Raw genomic sequence first — 17,154 nt, 5'->3', positions numbered from 1 at the left:
CTATGACTTGAATACCAGAAAATGCATTCGTTTGAAGCGAACGACGTAACGCGTGTTACTCGATCCCAGAGCTGTGCCACCGCCACCACCTAGGCGTGCGGCGTCCCCATCACACGGGAGGGAGACCGCGTGCCCGTGTGCGGAGCTCCCGCCCGGGCGGCCGCAGGCCTACTGGCCGCTCCGTGGGTTCTGCCTGTTCGCGGAGCCCCACAGAGTGTGGCCTCCGGGCAGCAGAGTATGCCTGACGCCCACATACCAGCACCCCGCTCCCTGGCATCGCTGAACGGTGCTCCCGCTCCGCTTGTGAAGCACGTACTGGAGGGACTCACCTTTCCGGAGCTTTGTTTTCAGAACATGGTCAGTGGACCCCCCTTGTGCCAGAGGACGGAAGCCAGTCTCCAGCACGGGGAGACCTAGGCAGAGACCAACGCCGAGTGCGGCCTGCGAGGGGCCGGCAGGGCCGCCAGGAGGGAGGGTCCAGGGTGGAGGGGAGCTGCCTCCTCCCCTGCGCTCCCCGCCCCCGCCCCTCCGCCATGCGAGTGTCCGGGAGACAGGTAAGTGTTTAGAAGCGGGTTTATTTTGGGGACTTGCCACACGTGTTTTCCAAAGGAGGACATTGGGGGGACAGTGGGAGGGGGCTGAGGACCCAGCAGCGTATCCAGGAAATGACCTCCCACGCCTTGATGACGTCACGCAGCCTCCACCGGGAGCCGTGGGAGGCAGGTGGGCGGGGGCTTTCCATCTCGGTGAGAACCCCGTAGTCACGTCTATTGGCAGGGACACGGGGCTGCTTTTCCTCTCCCTTTTTTTCCTCACTAGGGGTGTTTCAAGCGCATCTGCCAAATGTCCCGTAAAACATGGCCAGCCTCTCACAACAGGTGGGGGCACCGTCACCCTCACTGTACGGGGGAGAAAGCTGAGGCCCGGTGCGCCACGGCTCTGAGCGCCCGCTGCGCGGGATGCTGACACCGGCTCTCAGCCCTCCCTCCCCCCCGCCGCCGCCTCCGCCTCCGCGTCCCAGGCCTGCTGCCGCCCGGGCCGTGTGCGCACGTGTGCACGTGTGAGCTTTGCGGAGTCCTGTCGTGCGCCCCGACGCTCCTGGAAAGGAGTGGCTCCAGCGTTCTTCGTCGCCACGCGGCCCTGGTGACCGTGAGGCAGGGGGTCACAGGCCACCGGAAGGCAGTGAATATCATGAAATCTACCATCTGTTCACGGGGGCTACTTGCCTTTTAAAAATTGTCAAATCGCGGGGCGTCTGGGTGGCTCAGTCGGCTGAGTGTCTGATTTCGGCTCAGGTCATGATCTCACGGTTCCTGGGTTCGAGCCCCGAGTCGGGCTCTGTGCTGACAGCTCGGAGCCTGGAGCCTGCTTGGGATTCTGTCTCCCTTCCTCTGCCCCTCCCTCCCTCGTGTTTGGTCTCACTCTGTCTCTCGAAAATAAATAAACATTAAAAAATTTTTTAATTAAAATTGTTAACTTGCCTCCTGAAAGGACATACGTGTGTCCGATGATGAATAGCTTTGCATCCGCTCTGGAGAGAGCTCAGGCAGCGGCCACTCAGATTCGCACGGAGCCCCCAGGGCCCCAGCCTGGGCGAAGGGGCCCAGACCACCAGCACCTATAGGGCGAGGGCAGATGGGGCAGCAGGAACCGCGTTCCCGGGACCCCTGGCCGCCCCAGTAACAGCAGCGCCTCCTGCTGGCCGATTCTGCAGAACAAGGGCACCTGGAGACTTTGATCCCAGCCTGAGCCCAGCCCGGGTCTTCCCACAGGGGCAGGGTTTACAGGCAGTGGCTTCCCCGCCCTCACCTATAACAGGTGTCACTCACCTTGGGGCAGGCGACCCTGGGCCAGGAGCCGGCACAGAACAAACACCAGCGTCTGCCGCTAAAGGGGACGAGTGGGATCTGTTTAGGGAACAGTGATCATTCAATCCCTCCGCAGGAGGGGGCCACAGGGGACCTGGGCATGCGCCCCATCCCCCAACCCCGGTCCCCGAGGTGCCTTTCTGGGCTGGGGGGGCTCGGCGGGCTCTGCGCTCTCTCTCCCTCCGGCTCCTGCAGGAGCCTGCGCAGTGATCCTCCTCCTGGCTTTCGTGTTGTCGTGGGCTTTTACGAGACATCTCTTCTGGTCCCCGGAAAGGAGGGGGCCGTGCTGGCTGGGGCCGAGGGGAGCTGTGAGGTGGTCCCTGGGGGAGGAGAGGCAGCTGGAGGCCGGGGAGGGGAGGGCGGGCCCGCCTGACACTGTTTATTTGCATTCCAATCTACCTGCACAGCTATTTATGAGCCTGGACCTTGTCCCGGCCCAGCCAGTGGCTGGATTTCTGGCCCCGCTCGGCTTCCACTCATTTCCCAGCCAGGAGTTAGCAAGGTGCCCGGTCCCCAGAAAACCTGAATCCGGGTGAGTCTGGGCTGTCACGTTCCCCACCCGTGGCCAGGTGGCTGGGGAGGGCCCCACAGGTGGCGGTGACACCTGGCTGGTGCACAGGCGCTCCGAAGCTCAGCCCCTCCCCGCCGGCTGCGCCCCTGACCAGTCCTTCCCCGCAGGAGGCCGTGGAGGGGGCCGGGTCCTCCTGAGAGCCTGCGTGCAGCCACCAGAGCCCCTAAGACGGCGGGATGACCACGGAACCCAGGGACGTCCTGGTGCAGCTGCCCACGCGGGAGCAGCTGCGGCTGGTTGTGGGGGTGAGCGAGGGGGAAGGGGTGACTGCCGGGGCGAGTGCGGGGAAGGGTAGGGGGTGGGGCGACCGCGGGGGCGACCGTGGGGGTGAGCAGGGGTGGGGTGATCGTGGAGGTGGGCAGAGACACTGCCACAGGTCCCGTCTCCCAACAAAGGGATGCTGTTGACCAGAAGTGGCATTTTGTGGCACATTCCATCCAAACGCCAAAGCTTCGTGGCGTTCGAAACACACGCACAGTTCAGGCATCTCCTCGGTTTCGGTCGAGTCCTCTGGGCCCTTCTCCCTTTGATTCTCCACCGGCCACTTTCAGCTCCTGGGGTGGCCCCGGCTTCCATAGAAATCTCCGAGGCCCCGACTGGCCTGAGTCTTCAGGGCGATGACGCTCCTGTGCCCTTCCTCCTCGAAGTCCACACCCTCCCCCAGGGACGCCTGCTGCTCTGCGAGGCCGCTGTCCACCTGCCCCCGGGGAGTCCCGGGGAGGCGCCGCGGGGCTGCCTGCCTCCCCTCTGAGTGCCAGCCCCCCCAGGCCGCGCCTCGCCTCTACCCACCCCCTACTCGGGCCCCTTCCCCGAGGAAGGCTGGTTACACAACCCGTCGGTTCAGCAGTTTGTTCCCAACGCCCACGCGCGGCTGGTAGCACTTGTGGACGGTGTGGCCCGCGGAGGCCCCGAACCCTGACCTGGTGCCACCCGCCAGCCGGGGGCGCCCCGAGACCACGGGACTTCCGTCTCAAATGCAAAGACGCGCTGGGGCATCTCTGGGGGCTGCCATCGAGCAAAGGCGCGAGTTCAGAAGTGCTTGTTACAGAGCTGGTGGCTCTTCCACAGACCCCATCAGAGGGTCCAGTTGTTTAAGAGCCAGACGGATAACCAGGAGGCTACCTCCTTCCGGAGGACCCACACGGCCCTGTGCAGTCATGGTCCCCTCACCAAGCTGTCCCTGCCCGGGCCACCGGTCACCCCAGGGAGGGCGGTCCCCAGGGGGTGGTTTTCGTGGCGTCCCGCGGTCACAGAAGTGTCAGCCACCGTCTGGTCTCCCCGCAGACTCAGTCCTGCTCTGCCCTCCCTCCCTGGCGAGGCCCCGTCCCTCAGTGGGAGAATCAGGAGGTCAGGGTCCGGATTCCGTGGGGCTTCTCCAGGCGAGAAGAGGCGGGGCGGGCCAAGGGTGCCGGTCTCTGTCGCTGCGCATCAGCCGTTGGGGCCGTGGGGACAGTCGTGGAGCAAACATGAGTGGGGGCCCGCTGGGCGGACAGAGGGGTGGGCCCATCGTGGTGCCACGCTGGCGCCTTGGAGCCTCCCGGGCTCTGATGCGAGCTGCTCTCTCGGCCCTTGCTGGTGGGTCGTTAGCAGGACAGGTCAGGTCCGGTTGGGGAATGGTAGTCCTCTCCAGTTTTTACCAACTAGGTGAAAAGTGAGGTGATAAGTTCTCCTAGTCGAGGCGGCCTCTGGTGTCCAGATTACTGTCACCCTCTGCCCTCAGCTGCCTCCGCCCCTCCCCGTTCTGTACTAGAAGTCCCCACGCGGAGCACCCGCGGGGGGCTTACGCGCACCGTCCCACTTAACCCTTGAGCGGAGGGTCCCTGGTGGATACAGCCAGCATGTCCTTCCTGGGGACACCGAGGGACATCGGAGCAAGAACCTCCGTCCCCTTTGTCCGTCCCCTTTCGCGTTCCAGGTGGGTTGAGAGGGGCAGGAAAACCCCTGGAAAGTTAGCCAGCCCCAGAGAGGGGGTTTGCGTTTTGAGGGGAAGTGTGTCCATGAAAATGTGGCACCAGCACCAGGTGGGACTGGCTGGCGGAGAGGGGCTGTACCTCCGAGGACTGGTCGGGGTCGGGGGTGGGGGGGGGGGGGTGGAATGCTCTTACAGGCAGGACGGCTGCCTGGCTGGCTGGCGATGGTGTAGTTCAAGTCCCCCGGGAATTACCTGCTCAGGGACACGCTTCCGTGTTTAAGTCAATGCCAGTTGGCGTTAACGACAGACTCTCTCCAAGCCTCGGTTTACCCGTCTGGTGGGGAAAAGCTGGAGCCGATCAGAAGGTCTTCCGGGGGTCCCTGCCTCCTTCGAGACGCCTCAGGCCCCAGGAGGGGCAGCAGGAGGACTTGGGTGGGGAGAGGCGGGTGGGGTGGGCCTGGGCTGTGGCCCCGACACAGGGAGCCCGGACCGCGGCTTTCACCTGTTTCCTTGGCTTCGCTGTAGGGTTTTAGCAGGAGGAGGAGCAAGCGAAGAGTGAAACCCGCCGGCTGAGGTCTCAAGTCAGCTGGTGACGGGGTGACCGAGGCCGTCCACGCAGCTTGGCACCCACACCCCGCCAGCTTACTTTCAGGGTGTGCCCACTGCGTGAGCCGTGGGGGCGGCCCCGTGTGTGGCCCCCACCTGTCTGAACATCCAGGTGGTAGAAAGTTACGGCCGCGTTACCGCCACGGCAGAGCTCAGTCCACATCTGCCACACGAAGCGGATGAGGACGAAACCAGCGGCACGGCAACTCGCCGCTAAAAAGTAGAGACTCGTCATCTGACTTGAGACGGTGTAGAGACACTTCCAGAAACCACAGAGGCTGCGCGAGCCCAGGGGCACCGCTTTCCTGGCAGATGCGATGCTGGCAAGAGCCCGCGGGCGCCGTGCTGCGCACACGGGCCCGCCCCGCTCTGGCCTGCACCGTCCGTACGAGGACGCGTCCTCTCCCTCCGAGGGCCGTGAGCCTGGGCTGCCCGCCTCGAACCAGGATTTTCCACCCAGAGGACAGCAGAGACGCGGCTTGGCCACGAGGGCACGTAGAGCGTGTGGCGCCTCCCTCCAGCCCGGGAAGCGCGGGGGACAGAGGAGCGGCCGGAAGCCGAGACGCGAGGGGGGTCCGGGCCCCGGGCAGCGCTGTCAGCTGCTCCAGCACCGGCCCTTTCCGGGGTCCGGGGTCCAATCAACAGAGTGGAAAGAAGTTGCAAATATGAACTTGCTGGATGTCTGATGTTAAGACGGCTCCGTTTCCAGGTGAAACGAAGTGTCATTTGGATAACCCGACTTGGACAACAGATGTTACCGGAGAGAGGCGGCCCTTACCTGCGTAGACAGAAGAAGGCTCCCTGTAGGCAGGAATCGAGGCGGCTCCCCACCCCGAGAGTGGGAGCTGGGGGGCGGGGCGGTGCTCCCTGAGGCAGGGGGGGGCCTCCGCCTCGGGGCCCTGTGGGGAGGCAGAGGCGGGAAGGCCGCTGCGGGAGGCAGGGCGCCGGGGCCCCGAAGACACAAGGCTCAGACCTCACAGCCCGGCCTGCCGAGACCCGAGACTGAGACCGAGACCTCGGGGCTCACCGGGCAGGGCCCGGGACCCTGGAAACCCCCTTAGCCCCTCTGGGTCCCAAGAAGCCAGTCCCCAGGCACAACGGGCGCGCCCACACCCCAGGCCCGCTTTCAGGAGTGGCCCGGGTGAGGTTGGTTGCGGGGAGGAGAAAGGCGGAGGATGGCCTGGGGCGCGCGGAGAATCCCACACCCCGTCCTTGGACAGCCGCCTGCACCGCCCGGACCCGGAGAGCAGGCTTCTGCCCTGCTGGGCGTGGGGGGACCTAGTCTTCAGCTCGGGCGGTCCCCGAGGACCCTGGGTGGCAAGCCGCGGTGGTCCCCATGCTCCCACTGGACGCCCACCCCTTTCAGGGGCCCTGAGCCTCCACCCGCGTCTTGCAGGTGCGGGCCACCTGTCGTGAGCTCTTCCAGCGGGTGTGTGATGTGACCAGCATCAAAGAAGCCCACTTCTTTGGCCTCAGCGTGGTCAGAGGTAAGTCAGCCTTGCCCGACCCCACCCAGGGGACCCGCCTGGGGCACCAGCCTCTTCTGGGAAGGCTGGGGGGGGGTGGTCCTCAGGGCCACGGGGACACGAGTGTTCTCATGTGCATCCAGGTCATCTGGGCGAGTGCACGCGGCTCTGAGCACACTCACATGTGTACACACTCAGGCTCGCACACTCACAAGTATACAAGGCATGCACACATATGTACAAACACACACACTCATACACACTTAAATACACACCGTGCATTCTCACATACTCAGTGCAGACTCACACACATATACTCACGTGCACACTCCACGCATTTGCATACATATGCACACACACACATGCACACACTCCACATACTCACGCATGTGTACATGTTTCACATGCACATGTACGCACGCACACGTACATATACTTGCACATGTGCACACACTCCATGTACACGTGTACACACTCACATTCACACACGTGCACAACTCCGTGCACATGCACACACACATACTCACGCATGTGCACACACACATATACTCACCACATGCACGCTATGCACACTGTACGCACACGCACATATACTCACACACATGCACACTGTGCACACTGTATGCACACGCACATACACTCACACACGTGCACACACTCACTTGGCCTTCTCTGGGAGAGAGGGGCGAGCAGAATCCTGGTCTACTCTTGTTCTTTCTGGAGAAAACAGTGTACAGAACCCCAGGCTAGGTCTGTTCCTCGGATTCTGCTGTCCGGGAGCCGATTGTGTCCGGGGTTCTGGAAACACTTGTCCACGAGCAGAGCCCTGGGTCCAGAAGAAACCCTTCCTGGAGCTCTAATGGATGAAAGCCAAGAGTGGGGTGTGCTGGCAGAAGGAGGTGGGGAGCCACCCAGCCTTGTCTTCTGCCCTGGGGTTGCCTCCGCGACCTCCCAGCTCCTGGTTTCTGCAGACCCCCGGGCTCTGTGGAGGGTCTGGGGGAGAGCAGGAGATCCGGAGGGACTGCGCACGCGTGTGGGAGACCGCGCCGCCCGCAGGGCTCCGAAGGGCGTGGCCTCAGGTGGGGGGTGCCTGGTCACCTGTGTGCCCGAGGGAGGAAGTGGATGGTACCCCCGGCGGGCAGCTCTCGTGGCTCGGGGTGGGGGGGGGGCTCTCATCTCTAATTGGGGGGCTTCAGGGTTATCCGTATAGAGCACCGTTTCCCCAAGATGTGCAGATGAACGGGGGGTGGGGGGAGAAAGAAGGTGTCCATTCTGTCACGGCCAGCCCTCTGCCTGAGTTCAGGCCGTCTGCATCGAGACCACTGTGCTCTTGTTAGCGGGGGGACAGCCCCAAATTGCCCCCTCTCCTGCGCCCCTGATGGCCTGAGGCAGCCCTAGGCTTCCTCCCTGCTGGTGTGGGACAAGCTGACCCCTTGAGGGTCCCTGTGGCGCTAAGGCCCTGCCTGTCCTCTTAGACAACGAGTTCATGTTCATGGATTTGGAGCAGAAGATCAGCAAGTACTTCCCCAAGGACTGGAAGCGGCAAGTGCACAAAGTAAGTGACCGTCCCCGGACCCGAGGGCGGCCATGCACGTGTCTGGTGCAGGGACACGCCGGCCCACCCGCGAGGCTGCCCGCGGTGCCCCAGAGCTGCCGCTGGCGGAGCCGGGGGTGGGGGGGGGGAGGGCGCGGGGCGCCCTTGAGCGCTGCAGACAGCACGCCCGGGGGTCTCCTGAGAAGTCACGGCATCGCGGAAATCAGGAAAGTGCCCGGCCGTCGCCACCTGGGCGTTAGCGGGAGCCGGTGTGACACCTGTGGGGCGCTGGCCGTGGAAACCGTCCCGCTGCCAGCTCCTGGGCGCTTTCCATCCGGCCCGCGTCGTCTCGCTGCGCTTCCCCTGCAGGGTGGGAGGCCCCGCGCGCCCTTCGTGAGCTTCCTCAGGGTGCAGTACTACGTGGAGGACGGCAGGGTCATAAGGTAACTCCGTGATGTCAGAGGAATTCTCTGGGCCCGTGAAAGCCCACCGGGTGAGCCCAGGCACGTGAGGCGCATGCAGTCAGTGTGCTGGGGACACGGTAGTCCCTGCACCTGCAGCCTGCAGGAGGGCAGGAGTGGGGGTGGGTGGTTGTGGGGAAGGTTCTAGAGAGTGGGGGTTGGGTGGTTGTGTGGAAGGTTCTGGAGAGTGGGGGTTGGGTGGTTGTATGGAAGGTTCTGGAGAGTGGGTGTTGGGTGGATGTATGGAAGGTTCTGGAGAGTGGGGGTTGGGTGGTTGTATGGAAGGTTCTGGAGAGTGGGGGTTGGGTGGATGTATGGAAGGTTCTGGAGAGTGGGGGTTGGGTGGATGTATGGAAGGTTCTGGAGAGTGGGTGTTGGGTGGATGTATGGAGGGTTCTGGAGAGTGGGGGTTGGGTGGTTGTGGGGAAGGTTCTGGAAGGGCCGGGGGCAGCAGGAGGACACAGGCTGTGTCGGGACCATCCGGCAGGGCCAGATCTGGCCTCTTACCGAGGCCACCCACGCCTTCCAGCGACAAGACGGCCAGGCACCTGTACTACTGCCACCTGAAGGAGCGCGTGCTGAGGTCCGAGTGCACCCACCGCGAGGAGGCCTACTTCCTGCTGGCCGCCTACGGGCTGCAGGCCGACCTGGGCAACCACCGGGAGCTGGTCCACGTGGGGAGGTACTTCGAACCGGAAGCCTACTTTCCGCAGTGGGTAAGGCTGCGGAGCCCGGCGGAGCCCTTTCTCTGCCCCCCGGGCCCGGTGCGGGGTCCCCGAGAGGGGAGGGCAGGGTGAGGGGCCGCAGGGGGCGGAGGGAAAGCGGGAAGGGCCTCACAGGCCCGCGGCCTCTTCCCCAGATCATTGCCAAGAGGGGCAGCGCCTACATCCTCAGGCACGCGCCCGCCGTGCACCGTGAGCAGCGGGGCCTCGACCCCAAGGAGGCAGTGCTGCGCTTCATCAGGGAGGCCTGCCGGCTCGAGGACGTGCCCGTCCACTTCTTCAGGCTGTACAAGGTCGACAGGGTCAAGCCCCAGCAGAACCGGGAGTCCGGGCCGCCTCGGAGATCCTCTGCCCGAGGGGCCCGGAGGAGCAGAGCCCGTGGGCAGCCAGGACGCCGACCCCAGCACAGGGCGGGCAGACGGCGTCCCCTCGGCTGGCTGGCCTGGGCCCGGGCCCGTGACCGGGGCTTAAGGGGCTCAGATATCTGGAGACATGAAAGTCTGAGGGGGGTGAAGGAGGCAGGGAGGTGGCTGACAGGCCTCCGGCATCAGAGGGGAAGAGGGACCCTCCTCATCCCTGGCGGGCCCACCCCCACCCCGGGCACAGGCTGTCGCCTTGCTGAAGTTGGCATCCTTTCAGGATAAGAAGGAGGACAGGCCTACCATCGTCCTGGGACTGACCCTCAAGGGAATGCAAGTCTATCAGGTGCTGGGGAAGAGCCCCTGGAGTGGCCACCTGCTCCCCCCTCCCTCCTCCTTCTCCCCCTCCTCCCCCTCCCTTCCCCTCCCCTCCGCTCCCCCCCGACCTCCTCACCCCTCCCCGTCCACCACCCTCCCCCTCCCTCCTCCTTCTCCTCTCCTCCCCCTCCCCTCCCAGGCCGTCCTCTCCCCTCCTGTTCTTCCTCCCCTCCCCTCCCCCCCCCCGACCTCCCCACCCCTCCCCGTCCACCGCCCTCCCCCACCCTTCCCCTTGAACCTTTGCACTGGGGTCTATCCTCTGGCCCAAGCACCTCTCTGCGGTTTTGCAGGAGGCGGACCACGCTCCCAAGCTGCTCTATGACTTCCCCTGGTCCCACATCGGGAAGCTGGTGTTTCTGGTGCGTGTCTGGTGGGATCGAGGTGGGAGGGCTTCATCCTCCATGGGGAGCAGGCACAGCCTGAGACCCCGGCCACCCAGGGGCGTCTAGGGCTTGACCCTGTTGACCTGGCCACAGGGCATGTTTGCTGCCGGTTGGCCTGGTGTTCTGATGTGGAGCAAAACAAGGGGGATGAGGATCAGGTCACGGAAACTCACCGCTGCAGCCTCCAGATGCCCCCCGTTCCTTGGTCCTGGCCTCCTCGGGAGGCCTCCCTGGGCCCCGCCCGGCCCTCGGGGCTGAGGCGGCAGGACGGGGAGGGCCCTGGACGCACACTTGCCGTGGACCTTTCCTCCGGACGGCGAGACTGAGGCCTGACGTCCCGTCCCTGGGACTGCTGCCCCGCACGCGGCCGTCGGGGGGCTGAGGGGAGTGTGTAGCCATCCGCGATGTTCCGGGGCCGCCCTCTCGTGCCTGAGCGCGGGGTGCTGTGCGCCTCTGACCGCCTACCAGCACGCGGGAACGGGATCTGCAAACAGGGACGAGGGCGGCTTCCTATCTGGGTCACGGCCCGTGTTTAACACGCTCGCTGTCACGTGGTTTTCTTGTAAGATTACATCTTGCCTCTTCCTCGCTCAGGGGAAAAGGCTGGAGATCCAGCCGGACGGGCCGCCGTCGGCGCGGAAGCTGGTGTATTACACGGGCTGCGCCTCGCGCTCCGGCCACCTGCTGCGGCTGTTCAGCGCCCACCCCCCCACCTGCTGCGGCTCACGCTGCGACCCACCCTGCGGAGGCTGCAGCAGCTGGAGGAGGCGGAAGGTGCGCCCCGGCCGCGGCCGGGCACCGGGGGGGGGGGGGGGGGGGGGGGGGGGGGGCCGCCCGGCTGCTTCTGGGCACCTTTCATTTTCCCACTGGGGGGCGCGGCCTCTTGGCTCCTGTGTCCTCTGGAAGGGGGAGGAGGCCGATTCTGAGGATGGGGGCCTGGGGACAGTTTGAATTCTGGGAAGGAATTCTCTAGGTGTGGCAGGAAGGCTGAGGTGCTGGGGGGCTTCTGGGCTCCCTGGCCGTGCACACACGATGTGCGCGTGTGTGCCCGTGCGCTTGTGAGCATGTCCGCTCGCGTGCGGGGGCTGCTTGGGGTCCCTGACACTGGGACGGGTGGGACAGCCCCGGGGAACCATTACAAAGGCACGTATCCGGAGCTTACTGGCTGTGGCTGACAAATGCCACGGGTACACAGGGCCCTGATCCCTGGGTGGCACTTCCCCTCCCCCCACACTGCGTCCCCTGGGCCTCAGCGCCAGCTGGGGGCGTGGGCAGGATCCCGGGGGCCACCGCTGGCACCCTGTGACTCCAGGCATGTAAGACTGCACCTGTGTCCCTTCCGAGCCCGCTCTTCCCCGCTGTGCCTCCTGTCCCCACACAGAGAAGCAGCACTATCGGGAGTCCTACGTCAGCGACACGCTGGACCTGGACGGAGACCCGGGTGACAAGGGCTCCCCGGGCTCCCCCCGCAGCGGGCGTGGTGGCCGGCAGCTCCCGGGGCACCCGTCCCTCGGCTCGGCTGACAGCGGCAGTAGCCCCCGCTTGCGAGGCATCGAGGCAGACGCTGGGCCCGCCGGAGCCCTGGGGGGTGTCGGTGGACGAGCCCTGGGGCACCGAGGCCGTGCGTGGGGAGGCGCCACCCTGCAGCCCCAGCACCAGCCAGAGGAGCCACGGTACAGACGGTGGCCACGGAGGCGGGCGCGAGGGGGGAGGCCCAGGACCGGGGAGACGGTGAGTGTGTGCCCGGCCAGCCCCCAGCAGGGCCAGTGTTGTGGGGCTGGAGTGACAGGCACTGACCCCCCCAGCGGGGCCGGGTGCACGGGCCCATGACTCCCATGTGGCCCCTCAGTTCCCCCAGTGTGGCCTGACCCCCCCAGCACCACGAGGCGCCTTAGGGCCTGGGGTCAGAGACCGTGTGATGGGGTCCTCCCTGCGGGTGTGCTGTGGAGTGGGGGTCCTTCAGCCGTCTCTGCAGCGGGTCACGAGGGGCCCTCAGGACTTTCAGGGGGCCTGACCTGACCGGTGCCCCTCGTCCGTCGTCCGGCCATCAGGGAGTGTTTTCAGCCACGTTCCTCTCTAGCTTCACAAGATGAGAGGTTTCCAGGAGATCTAGGACCCGGGGTCCCCAGGGATGCCTCTGTGGCGTCCAGGGGTGTGGGGCCCTGCCTTGTCACCCCGGGAAGGTCCCATTGGCTCCACTGTCCCCTGACCGTCTGCAGCACTCTGGGCGGTGGACGTGATGGGCAATTGTGGGGACCAGCTGCAGGTCCCAGCCACCCACGACCACCCAGCGTCCCCTGGAGTCACCTGTGGACACCTAGCGTCTGGTTTGCTGTCTGTGTTTGTGTCCAGGCTTGCGGTCTGCAGTCCAGTGTGAACAATAATGCTGATCCGCGGTTTGCCCCGTAAGGGCCTGTTGTGCCTGGACAAATGCCACTGAGGAAGGATGGGGCGGAGCAAGCCCGTGGGTGGGGAGGGCTGGGACCCTTCCCCGGTTTCCCTGTCCCTCAGCCAAGGACCCCTGAGCGAGGAGGTCCACGGACAGCCTCCCACATTCAAGGGGGTTCAGACACCTTAGTAGGGAACACGCGTGACCAGGTGTGTGACTGCAGAAAACCTCTTCACTACGCTGCAGATCAAGGCCACTGGATGACGGGGTGCAGGAAAGCTCTGGGTCTAAAGTCAGAGCGAGGGGCCCCCAGAGGAGGAGTCAGAGTGAGGGCCCCCCCAAGGGAGGAGTCAGAAGAGTCAGGGGCCCCCAGGGGAGGAGTCAGAGTCAGAGCCCCCCCAGGGGAGGAGTCAGAGTCAGGACCCCCCCAGGGGAGGAGTCAGAATGAGGGTCCACCCAAGGGAGGAGTCAGAGTGAGGACCCCCCCAGGGGAGGAGTCAGAGTCAGATCCCCCCCAGGGGAGGAGTCAAGTCAGGGCCCCCCAGGGGAGGAGTCAGAGTGAGGGTCCCCCCAGGGGAAGAGTCAGAGTGAGGGCCCCCCAGGGGAAGAGTCAGAGTGAGGGCCCCCCAGGGGAGGAGTCAGAGTGAGGACCCCCCCAGGGGAGAAGTCAGAGTCAGATCCCCCCCAGGGGAGGAGTCAAGTCAGGGCCCCCCAGGGGAGGAGTCAGAGTGAGGGTCCCCCCAGGGGAAGAGTCAGAGTGAGGGCCCCCCAGGGGAGGAGTCAGAGTGAGGGCCCCCCCCAAGGGAGGAGTCAGAGTCAGGGGCCCCCAGGGGAGGAGTCAGAGTCAGAACCCCCCCAGGGGAGGAGTCAGAGTCAGAGCCCCCCCAGGGGAGGAGTCAGTGAGGGTCCCCCCAGGGGAAGAGTCAGAGTGAGGGCCCCCCAGGGGAGGAGTCAGAGTGAGGGCCCCCCCAGGGGAGGAGTCAGAGTGAGGGTCCCCTCCAAGGGAGGAGTCAGAGTGAGGGTCCCCCCCAAGGGAGGAGTCAGAGTGAGGGTCCCCCCAGGGGAAGAGTCAGAGTGAGGGCCCCCCCCAAGGGAGGAGTCAGAGTCAGGATCCCCCCAGGGGAGGAGTCAGGGCCAGGGCCCCCCAGGGGAGGTGTCATCCTTCCACAGAGGTAAGAGCTTGTCTCTGGCCCCGTTCACATCCCCCGCCCTTCCCACAGCCTCTTGCAAGGAGCCCTCGGCGGCCGTGCAGGTCGGGCTGATCAGGACGGGGGCCCACAGCGCGGAGGCCCTGCACCAGGTATGTCCCCGGGTGGGTCCATGTTGGCCTCCTGCACCTGTTTTCCCGGCCCGCCCAGGCCCACCGCAGGCCTCCAGTTAGAGAGCCCCAGACGTCAGTGGGGGCGGGGAGGGCAGGCTTCTGGGGGAACAAGGTGGTGGGGGGGGGCGCTGGCTCCCCAGGGACCCCGCCTTCCTGGCTGGGTGCTCGCTGGACGGCGGAGTCCACCCTCCCAGGGTGGTGAGGGCTTGAGGGGCCGCTCCAGGCCCCCAGGGGTAGGAGGAGGGGCAGAGGGCAGTGGTTCCGGGGTAGTCTGGGGGCTCCCCTCCTGGCTCAGAGCTGACCTGGGGGTGGCGCCCTGGACAGAGAGAATATCAGGCTGTGACGTGACTCCCAGGGAGGGACGGACTAGACACAGGGATGGGGCAGGCGCCACAGTGCCCTGGGCAGGTGGCCGGCTGGGCCCAGAGATGATGGACGGGACGTGCCCACAAAAGGCGATGATTGGCCTGGATGCAGGGGTCCCGCGTGGCCGTCTGCTGCTTTGACGCAAGGTCACGGTCACTTGTCACGGCACCGGCCCCAGCTTCCTCCCTGCATGGCTGTGGTAGTTCAGCGTGGTGGCCCCTAGCTGGGCCCTGACCTGGACGGGACCCGGAGCGGCCACCTCAGAGCCTGGGCACTGGACAAGCTTCCTCACACGTGAAATGGGGGAGGCTGTTTTTGACTTCTGTGGATGCTTCTGGATCTTCCTAAGATCTATCAAATAGTAACCAGGTCTGATGAGTTCAAAGCAAGAAAACAGCTCAGGGCTGTGTCCCGCCCCAGTTGTCACGTAGCCCCCAGTCCCCTCGGGATGGGTGTGGGCTCCATGTCAGGTCCCCGGAGGGGGACCCAAGCCCTTCCTGTAGGAGCCTCCTCAGGACAGGAGAGGAGGGGGAGGGCCCACGCAGAAGGAGCCACTCCCTCCCTGAGCTTCCCTGGCTGAGGACAGAGGGGCCACTGCCTGTGCCCCACCCCTGCCCAAGGGGCTCGCGCCCGCAGCAGACACAAGGGATTGGGAGTCCCCTCCTGTCCAGGCTGTGCTGACAGTTGGCCAGCAGGGTGCAGGGAGGACAGGGCGGGCAGGACAGAATTGGAGGGGTGGACAAGGACAAGGAGGCAGGGCGGGAAGGCAGACGCACTCACACTGTCCCCTGCAGATCCCAGAGGCAGATCTGCACTGCCACGGCCTGGACCATGCACCACCGGGACCCTGCGGAGTGAGGTCCTCGAAATGCCTCTCCCTGGTCCTGTGCAGGGAGGACCAGCTCCCAGAAGAGTTTGTGGTGTAGACACCCAGAGGTGTGGCTCTGCACGTGGGGCTCATCCACACGGCACGGCTCGTCCACGGGGGGCTCATCCACACGGCACGGCTTGTCCGCCCGGGGCTCCGTCTACACAGCATGGCCCATCCACGTGGGCTCTGTCTACACAGCATGGATGCATCCACGTGGCAGGGCTTGGTCCACAGTCCCTGGCCCCCGCCCTTTTGTGTGCTGGAGGCCCCGCCACCGCCCCGTTGACCGAGACCCTCCTCCTATGGGTTCACCCGCCAGCCGTATGGAGAAGCCTGGAGGGAGTGCCTGCCATGATGAGTCCAGACTCCTTCTGTCTTAGTGTCAGGAGGCAGAAGTCAAGGCGTGGCCACCCCGTCTGCAGGTGGCTCGGGGGCGGCCCCCACCCGTCCACTCTGGAAGGAAGATGTTGGCTGTTCCCGCGTGTGGGAGAGACCCTTCCGGTTCCCTCTGCACGGACCCCCCCCCCCCCCACAGTGGACGGCCAAACCAGGTGCACAGCCTTCTGGGAGCCTTTGACCCAAGGTCATGGTCACCTGTCACGGCACCGGCCCCAGCTTCCTCTAGACTGCTCTGCCGCCCCCGCTGCTCACGATCCCGGAGGCCTCTCTGTGAGGTGTGGGCCCAGCTGTCACCCCACGACAGACCTGGCCGGTGGGTGACCCCTGCCCACCCCTCACACGATGCATTCACCGCAGGGCTCCAAGCCTGGAGTCGCAGCGGCACGTGGACGCCCGGTCCCTGCGGGGCCTACGGAGCCCGAGAGGCAGCTGGGCCATCCTGAGAAGCCAGGATGCAGATTCTGAATGTTCCTGGCCCTGCCCCCCCAAGACCGAGCTGAGCATCCCGTCCCTTTCCAGCAGAGGTCACGCGGGTCACTGACCTGCCGTCCTCAGGGGCGGCCGGGGCTCCCGCAGTGCGGGTCACCCGTTAGGGCTCAGAAGGCGGCGGGTGAGATAGGGCAGGGTGGGGACTTGACCCAGCCGCCCCCTCGGCCCGGACCCAAGCTCCACGTCTGGGGCTGGAGAGACTTCCGGGCTTCACGTGGCCTTCCCGATGGGGCGGAGGTTTACAGGTCATGCCGTGGCGGGTCCTGGAAAAGTGTGCTTCTGAAGGACAGTACCCTGCCCTCGGGGCTGTGCCATCGGTGCTTTGAGAGGCCGTGAGCAGGCAGCCCGTGACGGCAGGTGCGTGGCCCCGGCCCCAGCCTCAGCGGCCAGCTTGCCGTTGGAGCACCGGGGCAGGAGCACCGCGCCAGCCTCCACAGGCTGGGAGGACAGACCGGGGTCCTCCCAGACGGGAGGTTCAAAGGCGGGGCAGCCTCCCGGGGCCGGGGCGCGCTCCCCTCCCCAGGTCCAGGCCCGGCTGCCAGGTGGCCTTCCCGCGGCCAGCCGCCACCTGGATGGAGCGGAGTCGTTGGCAGAGGGGGTGCGCGTCAGCAGGCTGGCGGCCTGTGTCCCCGGAGGAAGGCCGGGCTGGCGCTGCGTCCCGGCCGCCTCCCGACCCCAGGTGGGGGCCCCTGCCTCCCGTCCAGAGACCTGAGCGGGCGCTGGGAGCAGGTGCGGTGCGAGAGGGGTGGTAACAGGCCCTGAGCCTGACGGGTGTTAGGGTGCGGCTCCTTTTACCCGGGCCCCTCCCGCCTCTGCCCTGCACAGGATCTGACGCCTGCTGTCCCCTTGATCAGATGGACTGGCGTGTGTCCGTCTGGTAGTCCCGAGCACTCAGCGGGTGACCGGAAGCCCGCTGCCACAGGGCCCTGTGCCTGTGACATCACCCGGCCCCCCTTGCTCGTGCCCCAAAGGGCACGCCGGCGCGGCCAGGTCAGGCTCATTTTGGAGACAGGGGGCAGAACTTGAGCCCGTGTGTGTGGGTGCACACGTGTGTGGGGG

General features: G+C 65.8%; 1 protein-coding gene across 1 annotated transcript in view; it reads left to right on the top strand.

Moving 5' to 3' along the window:
• The window catches only part of FRMD1 (FERM domain containing 1), a 34,007-nt gene that overhangs the window by 12,357 nt on the left and 4,496 nt on the right, over positions 1-17,154 (top strand). The window contains 17 exon segments of the mRNA XM_086708418.1: positions 2,276-2,400; positions 2,547-2,684; positions 6,354-6,444; positions 7,899-7,978; positions 8,327-8,400; positions 8,948-9,134; positions 9,278-9,433; positions 9,780-9,845; positions 10,168-10,236; positions 10,855-10,965; positions 10,968-11,034; positions 11,642-11,835; positions 11,837-11,991; positions 13,870-13,949; positions 15,131-15,549; positions 16,619-16,774; positions 17,067-17,085. Of these exon segments, the coding sequence (XP_086564544.1) occupies positions 2,616-2,684; positions 6,354-6,444; positions 7,899-7,978; positions 8,327-8,400; positions 8,948-9,134; positions 9,278-9,433; positions 9,780-9,845; positions 10,168-10,236; positions 10,855-10,965; positions 10,968-11,034; positions 11,642-11,835; positions 11,837-11,991; positions 13,870-13,949; positions 15,131-15,549; positions 16,619-16,774; positions 17,067-17,085 (1,993 nt within the window). The 5' untranslated portion in view covers positions 2,276-2,400; positions 2,547-2,615.

Source organism: Puma concolor, chromosome B2, assembly GCF_028749965.1.
Source record: "Puma concolor isolate L17-30 chromosome B2, mPumCon1.1.hap2, whole genome shotgun sequence".
NCBI lineage: Eukaryota > Metazoa > Chordata > Mammalia > Carnivora > Felidae > Puma > Puma concolor.
This window is presented reverse-complemented; position numbering and strand designations above follow the sequence as displayed.